This window comes from Galleria mellonella, unplaced genomic scaffold, assembly GCF_026898425.1.
Source record: "Galleria mellonella isolate WM207_F2 unplaced genomic scaffold, CSIRO_AGI_GalMel_v1 utg65, whole genome shotgun sequence".
Classification (NCBI taxonomy): Eukaryota; Metazoa; Arthropoda; class Insecta; order Lepidoptera; family Pyralidae; genus Galleria; species Galleria mellonella.
The window spans coordinates 11,169,618-11,180,741 of record NW_026442138.1 but is presented as its reverse complement, the minus strand read 5'-3'; the positions used below and the strand labels follow the sequence as shown (position 1 = coordinate 11,180,741).

General features: G+C 31.8%; 1 protein-coding gene across 5 annotated transcripts in view; it reads left to right on the top strand.

Moving 5' to 3' along the window:
• The first annotated feature begins 372 nt into the window (after positions 1-372).
• LOC113511386 (spastin) overlaps positions 373-11,124 on the top strand; it is a 36,640-nt gene continuing 25,888 nt past the window's right edge. For 2 of the 5 annotated variants that reach the window (XM_052900450.1, XM_052900448.1), the window contains exons 1-4: positions 374-993; positions 4,149-4,319; positions 4,508-4,675; positions 9,173-9,363. In XM_052900450.1, the coding sequence (XP_052756410.1) occupies positions 531-993; positions 4,149-4,319; positions 4,508-4,675; positions 9,173-9,363 (993 nt within the window). In that variant the 5' untranslated portion in view covers positions 374-530. Of the gene's footprint in view, positions 994-4,148; positions 4,320-4,507; positions 4,676-9,172; positions 9,364-11,124 lie in introns of all 5 variants that reach the window. The other 3 variants (XM_052900449.1, XM_052900452.1, XM_052900451.1) reach the window with 3 other exon arrangements.

The window sequence follows — 11,124 nt, the reverse complement described above, 5'->3', positions numbered from 1 at the left end:
TTATCAAGTGTAATATAAAGTGTAAGATACTGACATAAATTTTCAAATTATAATTTGCAAAGAGTATGTTTACAATAAAAAAAAACTATTGGAATATTATTTTGGAGTCTTATGAAGCAAAAAATAAATGAATAAATCAAGGATTCATATATAGTAAAGACAATAATGGTCATTAATTAATAACAGGTTTAAATGACCATTCAATAATTAACAAAAATGTCTGAAATAATTTTTTTCTTTGTTAGTTCAAAGTTATATTTGTGTCTTTATATAATAAATCGAATTATATAAAAGGCTGTTTGGTATCACTAATAAACTGGCTTCGACAGAAAAAAAATTAATAAGTCACTTTGAGAATTCGTGTCGACTTGACATTTGACATGACAGTCAAATCAGACTCACAATCATACAGAATTATTTTCCTTTGCTATTATTATTAGTCTAGTGTGTAGAATCAACGCGCGTTTCTTTGTTTATAACAGAAAGTGTATGGAATTTTCGTGTTGAATTACTTGGTGTTAGTGTTCTTGATGGTTTCGGGTGATGATTCCAATGGTGGTCGATTATCACGTAAAACTGCAAGATCCCCGAATCGCAAATGCAAGAAGACAGATGCAGACCTAGCGAAGGGGTCAGCGTTGCGAAATGATGCGCAACCTTCAGTTCATAAAAGAAATCTTTACGTTGTTTCTTTCCCAATAATTATTTTATTCAATGTACTCAGATCAATTTTGTATCAGTTATTCATAATTTTTAAGTATTTGTATTCGGCGTCTCACCGTTTGATGCACAAGCCTCGTAAAAGTGGCGAGTGTAATTTGGAGGTTGTGGTAAAAGACGGAGTGGTGTCGACTGAGGTGCTCCACGGGGAAGAGATGTCTCACATACACAGTGTAGGGCCGGGAGATCCACTCCTGGCGAAACAGAAGCATCACCATCGGAAAGCTTTTGAGTACATTTCAAAAGCTCTCAAGATTGATGAAGAAAATGAAGGTATGATGATAATATTATTGCAATTTATATTATTTTTTTAAATAATGTAAAACATTATTAAAGTCTGTTTAAATGGAATTTAATGAAAAAGTAATTAAGTTTTGTTGAAATTATTATAAACAAGTAAAATGAAATTAATAACAAATTGAAACACTCAATCAATTATTTGTACTAGTATTGGACATCAGTAATAGTCTTGGTTATGGTCTGATCAATTATTGTTTATATTTTAATTCAATACTATCTAACAAGACTATAATTTTTTAAATACTTTATTTATGTTTGATTCCCAGTTAATATATTTTGTATGAAGAAGTATTTTATAATTATATCAGTATCTAATTATTATATTTATTTATTTTGTATGTATTTAAGTTAGCTTGCAGTAATCATATTCTTATTATAATTTTATTATTTTGATTAAATTATTATTATTATATGACAGTAACAAAATTAAATTTATAAACAGACAGGTTTTAAAATGTATTATTTAGTCCTTTTAAAAGTAAGCATCCTAAGCAGGTTCAATTAAGTTTTTATCTAAGCGGCACATACAATTCACTTTCACAATCTATAAAACTTGTTTTTGTCAGTATCCATTTATCATTGTGTAGACAAGACATATATTTTTTATACCACTTTAATCTTATACAAATAAAAATTAAGTGAAAGTATATATCATTTAATTATGTTCATTTAATTCAATGTGTTTAAAGCATTTATTTTATTTTTGATCTCTTCAAGACTTAATTGTCCCACTAATTATGTTATAATTTTTTTAATAATATAGTAAAACAAACAATTAACATTCCACTACTAAGATCCATAATCTTGAAAAATAACATTATTTTTATTAACAGAAATAATTTAAAATGACTCTTAAAGTTCACATACCGTGAATGTAGGTATGTGTATTTCATGTCAAATTTGTATTTTAACCACTCTGTTAAAGAAATAAATAGATCTCACATATTTCTAAATTCTAATAGATTATCATTACCAGATTTATTGGATGTGGTCTATCTGTACATCAAATTTCATTAAAATCTGTTCAGTTATACAAATGTGATTGATAAACAATCACTCAAATATATTTGCTAACTTTCATATATTTAATACTAGTTGTGTTTAATATAATTCTATGCTTCCAACCAACTTTAAAAAAGGAGGAGGTTCTCAATTCCATTGTATCTGTTTTTATTTGTAACCTCATAATTCCATCATTTATAAACTGATTTGAATATACTTTCATATTAGTGCCATAGTTTTTTTTTATTTTTATTTTTTATTTATTAAAATCGGCTCAGTAGTTTAGCTTTTAAATCAAAATAGCTCATTTTACCACTTTTGAAGTTGGTGTTTTTTTGTGAAACAAAATCTTAAATTATTATGGATGTCTAAGATATGGTCTATCTCTGTAACAAACATACAAATATGTCAACAAATATTCATATTTATAATATTAGTCAATTTAATAAGGTGGGATTTCATCATAGAGTACCTATATTTGAAACTGGGGTTAATAACACAGTGAGAATGAAGGTGACTCATAGTGCAATCCACCCTCTGTTAGTACAAACTTACATATAGTCAAAGCTGAATGAGTAATCTCACTGAAATACTCTTGTTTTTCTTACAGTTTGGTTGTTTTATTTAATTTATTGTCTTACACATAATAATAGATTGATTGGTAGAGAATGTTACTAGCAACTTAAATCAACTTTAGCTAGCTACCTTAACCTTAATTGGTCAATAAAGTTATTTAAATAAATAATGAATAATCAAAAAAAGTATGATTTCCTTGATGTATAAAATGACATATTATTGAGTTACTAGCTTTTGCCCGCAACTTCGTCTGCATGGCCTAGATGTGTTTACTGGTGTGCATAAATAGTAGCTTATATCCTTCTCAACCCCAAATAGTAAATGCATATTGAATTTCATAGTGATTGATTAAGCCGTTAAGGCACTATAAACTAATAAACTAATTCACTTTTACTTTTATAATACTACTAAGTAATAACATTCATCTGGAAGTTTAGTTACTAAAGATAAAATTACTGTACATAACAATTTAGCTCAAATGATGATATTTTTAAATACGCTAGCTTTTCGTCCGCTGCTTTGTTTATGTGGATTTCAGAAACAAGAAAATTAAGGAAATTAAGATAAAATGTACATACTAGGTTTTAAGTTAGACTTTTAAGAATATAACTGTAAAAGCCGCATCCGTGTAAGAAGCGAAAGAGGTTTGTTTGAATCGAAGCATTTGGCATTCCATTGTTTCTGCCTACCCTAATGGGAGACAGGCGTGACAGATATGTATGTATGTATGTAAGCCGCATCCAATTTAGAACAGTTGTGTATATATATATACACAACTGCCAGGTACTGACATCGTCTAATTGCTGTTTTATTATATTGGTAGAATAAGCGAATGGTACATCATTTATAATAATAGAATTTATTCCATTAAAAAACTTTTCTCTTTCCAAAATAAAGAAAAATTGTGGCAAAACCAGTTATTTCGATTTAAAAACCAAACTACTAAACTAATACTGATAAAATTTCTAAGGGGATAATCTAAAAGTACATATTTCCATTTTCACAAATTTCCAAATTGTTTTACATAAACGACAGAATTCTGAGTTAACCAACATAAAAATACAAATGAATTGTCTCTGCCTCTATATTTAAGTATATCTACATAATGGTTATCATATTCATTTTAAAGTATTAACATTTTAATGAAACCTATTTTTAGGATTCTGCAGAACATATATATAAACCCTTTTAAATATTGTATTTATGTCTGGCTATAAATTGTACTTTAGTTGGATAGATCATCTCTGAAACTACAGATCAAATAGAATTGTCAATAGCTTAATTACCTCATTATCAATCTCTATTCATGATGCAGCCATGATTAAATTATGTATGCTTTTGTTATTATACCTACCTCTTTACAACAACCTCATATGTTGAATCTAGATCACGACAGTGCTGAATTTTTGGGACGCGTCATCAACGCAGTCAATGCCCCAATGACGTATTCAGACTAACATCTTATGTAGCACTGAAGTAAAATATTTTCTTAAAATAAATGTAAATAGAGTAATTATTAATAATATTCTGTTCTCATTTCTTCAACACAGGCCAAAAGGAGTTAGCAATAGAGTTATATAAAAAAGGTATTTACGAATTGGAACGGGGCATCGCCGTGGACTGCTGGGGCGGACGAGGGGACGCGTGGCAGCGAGCACAGAGGCTCCACGACAAGATGAAGACCAACCTAGGGATGGCAAAGGACCGGCTCCATTTCCTCGGTACGAAGTCCGCCTTAAAATTATATATGCTATATCTAAACGCCACTGTTAGTAAAAGCTATTTACAATTCCAGACCGAGGTGGCTGTACTGTATGTTGCATGCTGGCTTATTCTTTTTTTTTTGTTTTATACATATCAAAATACTGTTACAAGAATGTGCCTAACACATATGTTATCCTCAATGTAGCGAACCTAGTCGCCCTCAGTAAGTTGGGCGTTGAGAGTGAGCCAGAGCGCAGCGACAAAAAACCCGCGGAGTCACCTCTAAAGGTGCGAAGGCCCTTAGAGAAGTCGAAGACGACGTTGCTCGCTCATACAGAAAGTAACAGTGGTCAAACGAAGCCACCGACTGAAGGTAGAACCACCACAAAACTTGCTTTAGCTTCGTTTGACGTAACCTACTGCAAAACGAACTAAACTAAAACATGCCCCTTGTGTAATAACCGATTACTTCGAATTGTACTTACAATAACATCACAGACATTTGGACTTATGTTTTTTTAATCGATGTTTGTTGTGGGTTCACTGTGCTCACATGGTTTTAGCTTGCACACGACACAGTTTGAATTTATTACTAAATATGCATGCAGACATTTTATTTTACCGCCGTCCATGTTTGCGTTTGTGCTTGCATGGATTTTCGTTTTTAACATTTAATTGCATTATCATTGCATTATTATCATTATTGGTAGGTATATGCAAAAAACAGCCAGCTTTTAAGCGTACTAATAACTATATGACTAAACTACATTGTAAATTAATAATAAATAAATAAAAATAATTAAATCTACACTAATATTATAAAGAAGAAAGATTTGTAAAAATCTACTGGACTGGATTTAAAAAAATCTTTCACAATTAGAATGCTACATTGTCCCTTAGCAGCATAGGCTACAGATTATTTAAAAAAAAAAATCTACCCGCGTGAAACCGAGCCGGATTACTAGTTTACCATACTAGCTGTATCCACTACTTCCTCAATAGATAATAGAATGTTATTGGACATTGGCGCTTACAGGTATAGACTGATTGGTTTACATAACAGACTGCAGTGTCTCTACTTTTAATCATACATTTTCAATAAATGCTTATTCATAGAGAAAGTAACCGCTTCTGTTACAATAAATACCATTATATAGATACTTAAACCTCTATGTAAGAGATTACTCATTATACCTTGCATTTGTTGCTATGTCACTTCCCTGTTTAACCATTATGTAATTTTAATTCGTGTTATTTATTTGTAAGCCTACTTCAGAAAGGAGGACTTAATTTGACTGATTTATTTTGTATGTGTGTTACGTCATATCTTTGTTGTTTGTAAATTGATTTTGTTTAGTCCCTTTTTAATCGAAATTGTATTTATACATGTTGATGTCATATTAAGTTTGTCATGATTGATTGTAATCTTTTTTTTTTTTTGAAACAAAATACTAAATTAATTACTAAACTAATTAATCAGCAACTTTTTGTCCACTATTTCGTACATTTCAGAAGTAAGAAACCAATGAAAGACCACTTTTAAATGGCATATTTATGGAAAGCATACATCGGTTTTTCTGAGTTGGACCTTTAGTTATACGATATACGAGTTATACGATAGTGAAAATAATATTCAATTTTGTGCCGTAGTTTTTGATTGATACCGGAACAAACATACACACAGACTGACAGACAAAGTTTCTAAAAAATATTGTTTTAGCTTTTATTGCTCGTATTAAAACCTCCTTACATATTTTTTTTTTTTTATTATATTTCATGTACAGACATTGTTTAGTTAAAATTTTATTATATTAATAAGATTATAGAAGTCTAATAAACCTATTTTATTTGCCGTATGGTCTCGGCATAGAACGGGCCACCCATTCCTTGCCTGTGGATATCGTAAGAGATGGCTAAAGGAAATAAATTGTTGAGGGATTGGCAGCAGCGTCCCTCTTAAAATTTTACCAAAGACTAATTGCGGTTGCCAGTTTCCCAAGTTTAGCTTAATAGCCAAACTTGCTAGGAATCTAGCGAAATCCCACGGGGAAGGTCTAGGAGGCATATGTTCAACAGTGGACAGTTAATATTAATGATTAAACCTATTTTAGCTATTGCACTGTTTTTCTATTAGATAGATAGATAGATAATTTATTTATACTACTTACAGCACACAAATTACAACATACATATACAAAAAAAGCGAGATAACATAAATGAAAAAAAAAATACACAAAGCTAAATACAATTTTCGTTTGTGAGTGTGCCATAGCAATACAAAATTACGATTAAAATACAAAATTAAAATACAAATTATTAAATAAATAATTAATTAATACAAATTACTATTACGCTCATTTCTCAATTTGAAGTCGCAAATTCTAATAGTTTGTCGCAGGTTTTAATCCTTAACTAATATTATAAATGTTAAAGTGAGTTTGTTTGTTTGTTACCTTATAGCGCCGTAACGGCTTATCCAACCACTATGAATTTTGGTATACACGTACTATATAGAACGGAGAAGGCCATAAGCTAGGACATATCCCGATCAATAAACATATCCCAGTTACGCGGACAAAGTTGCGTGTATAAGCTAGTTATAAATATGAGCATAATTTTCTAAAATATATACATAATAATATTTATTCATTCAAACAACATAAGCCCATTTTGTTAGTTATAAATTTACTTAACCTATGTTAGTAAATGAGCGGTCATGACCTGTCCCTCCCAATATTTTAGGATGGGACAGTCCATTTTACCAGCAATTGTCTTCAGGACACTGTTTGAGCTAACACACACCCAACCTAACAGCGAAACAATCGTTTGCACCGTATTGCGTAAAATACATAATAAGGTACACAGGTTACAGAGGAATAACACCTGAGTCCTCAGGAATGGCAACGCATGGGGGGTATCATGGGCGAAACAGTATACTCTGTTATGTCCATGGTACTGCTCATGTCTATAGGCGACGGTTACCACTTTCCATCAGGTGGGCCGTCAGCTTGTTTGAATTCTAAGTCGTATAAAAAAAAATATATGTACAATTTTGTAAACAATAAATATAGTCGATATACGTGGGAACCTAAACGCAGCCATGCGTACATACACGCCCATATATCTCCAATACAATCCTATGTCCATGTATAATACTATTTACCTATATTACTATTTCATATATGTGATTCCATTTATATGGATCCCCTAATGTTATGGTAGATCGATTGCTACTATAATTAATTAGTATCAATCAGTGGGAATGATTCTGAAATGCTTTTCTTTATCTCAGACTCTAAATTTAATAATTTATTTTAATAGAAGTTAATGGAATGGTTACCCCACTTGTGCTAGCGGTATACGCCGGCGGAGCACCAGTGAAAGGTGAGAATGAGAAGGCAAGTCAGTATCGTGAAGAATACACTTGGAATTCAGCACGATGGTTTCCAGGGGGGACCCCGTGGAGGTCAACTTGACATATTGCTAGCAATGGGACTGGTAGTCCACATTACAAACAACCACCGCCCCTTTCTAACTTAACAGTTTGAAGTTACAATAAAATCAATATTTATAAGGTTTTACCATTATACTCGTAACCATCTAGTTTTTATCCGTGACATAACTGGTATAAAAGGTACCTTATGTGCTTCCCCATTCTATATAGTACGTATATACAAAATTTCATATTGATTAGTAAGCCGTTAAAATACTATAAGGTACTTACCTACTTTAATTACCATTTTTATATTAGATTTTATGTCAGAATTTCTTCAGTTATTTCTTAACGGTTTGAAGATTTATAGAAAGTTTACGTTTATAAGAAAACATTTTATATAATTTTAAAACAAAAAAAAAAAAACAAAGATATAGGTTATATTAGCTAATGAGGTATTTTTTACTTTCAATTTCAGCTAACCATTTTCGTCTTAAATGAAGCTATATGAGTTTTATCATCGATATATTATCACGTTTCATCTAATCTTCCAATTTCGTGAAGTTTTTTTATTTATTTCAAAAATAAGTGTTTTAAAGTGCTTATGAATAGCTATTTAAAAACGTGCTTTTTGTGAGTTAGTTTTCATGTAGCTAATTTCATCGTGTAAACGTGATATTAATGTGAAGGTTTCATGTTGGCGAGGTTAGGAATTCACATATTTGCTTCTGAAGTTAGTCTCGTTTAAATAATTTTTATCATGCATGTGACTAATGTAAAATCGCCTTGATTGTCTAATATAGAGCTACTCTAATATAGTAGATATATATATATATATATATATATATATATATATATATATTCATGTCTTTAAAGAAGTTCCATCTTCTGTAATAAACAAATAATATTTGAAAAACAAAATATATGAGACTTAAAACTGAATACTAACTGCATCTACGCTAATGATATGCGCTGGCGGAGCGTGTGTGAAAAGTGATAGGTGAGGATTGAAGGTGAAATCATATCATCAAATCTAGGAATTTACCGAAAACTGTAGCCAGTCTGTCTCTGCAGACATTGATGCAAAAACTGCTGCACATAATCTGATGAAATTTGGCATAATGATAATTTAGATAGATATATAAGTAAACACTATTTGAGTTATTTATGACACATGTAAATTTACACCTAAATCCATACACTCAAATAAGTTACCTAATTAAAAGAATAAAACACAAAAGATAAAATACAAAAATATGTTTTCGCCTTGTGTGTTACAGTGCAGTTTTAATACCTATTGGTAATACCTTGGTTAATATATATATATGAGTAGAATAATTTTAATGGCAATAAAATATCTCATTTCTTAAATGAAATTTAGAATTCGCTGCGATAACGAGAGAGCAGTTGGATCTTAATATTTCACGTTATACACAGTAGCTGGCCGCAAACTGACCACAGCTGGACGGAGAGTGCCCAGTGGTGTGGGTGGACCTCTGATGAAGTCTCAGACCTTGCCGAGGTCCATGGGCAGGTCGTCATCACAGCCGAACAGTTCCAACGGCAGCTACAGTCGATACCCAGTGAAGCCGGCGTCCACGCCACCGGCTGTGAAACGTCAGCTATCTGTGAGTACATCATATTATAATCTTTATTTACTTTTACATAATTTAAAAATTAGTAGCATATTTTTTATTTATTTATATTTAAGTAGCGGGCAAAAGCTAGCTATCTAAAGCTAGTAATTATATAGTAACAAAAATTAATTCCATCCGCATTAAATTCGTGCATATCAGCCAGCTAAAGCATAAACGAAACGTTGCTAATTGGGTACGCAAATACTGGTCGTTGCCCTTGGCGTCAATCTTCATTACAACGTGAACATTTTCAATCACTTAACATAATATTTGCTTCGGCCACTCCCCCTTTATTTTAGTTTTATCAACATTTAAACCTTTAAATCGGGTCGGCTTAGAGGTATTATTTATTTTTAAGGTTCCGTACTATAAAGATGTTTAAAAAAAATAATTATGGCCTGCACAAATGAAGGATTTTATTTTAATTGTAAGAGTAACCGGTAACCGGATTGACTTGTGTGTATTTTTATGAATGGAGGGAGATTTTATGTTGTGTGTGTATTTGTGTGTATGGGCGGCGTTTGTAACTTGGGTACTTACACAATATTTTTTTTATGATACATATGCAAAAAAGTTGGCGGCCCACCTAATGGAAAATAAAAAATGTGCACGTTCTAACATGAAATTTACGTGGTTTATTATAATGTTTGCTTAAAATCCGAATTATCTGTCGTCAGACTTAAAAGCTTGTCCAAATGAAGCAAACAAAGAGATTCTCAGCGGACAAAATATCTCTCGTCTGCGTCGACTTTTGGGTGCGATCGCCCATTCCTTCCGTCCATTCGTCTGTTTATAACATAGATTACAGCGATATTTTTTAACAGCTATACACGTATCTACTAATGCTATCAATTTGAAATTTGGAATAATTTTGATTTTTGATCGTGTTTGTGAACCTTGCTACTGTATTTCCAAACCACAATGCCTACAACAATAATGTAATTGTTCAACCCGAAGCCATCTATCATGCATTCCATTATGTGATCCTCATGTTAATTCAGTTGTTTCCTCGTACCATAAATCATCCGAACAGTAGGCCAAGGAAAAAATGCCCAAACCGTAAGAACTATTTTATTGGAAATGCGAAAAATATATTTTATTGCAACGCTATGAAGTAAAGCTAAATCTCCCACTAACATTATAAACGCAAACGTTTGTTAGGATTTATTGATGGATTTTTTTTATTCTTTGATGCAAAAATTGATAAGCAAGCTGAATTGGCAATGGGCTGGTTACATAGCTCGAAGAACCGACGACCAATGGGCAAGAAGGTTCTTGAATGATAACACCGCACTAGATGGAGTGACGACCTCAAATGCATTGCAGGGAGTCAGTGGACGCATGTGGCTCAGGATCGTTCCTTATGGTAGTTTGTGGAAAGGCCTATTTTTAAGAGTGAATGGAAATTGGCTGAGATGAATAAATGAATAAATAATGCAAAAAGTACTGAAGGGTTTTGAAAGAAATTTTGTACATAAATAGGTTATATCCTAACTTATAGAATACTTTATATACTGATTCGCACGAACGAAGTCGCGCGATATAGCTAATTTAGTAAATTCTAATTCTAAAACTTTATTCTAGACAAAGTCATTTTATTTCGCTAAAACTGACCCCTGAACGTTTGACACTTATTGGTATTAAACACTATACATACTGGGACTAGTGAAGTTTGACTCCCAAATTACTCGGTCGTGAATTGAATCACTACGCGAAACGTGCCCAATGAGGTCATCAAATTATGTGACCACA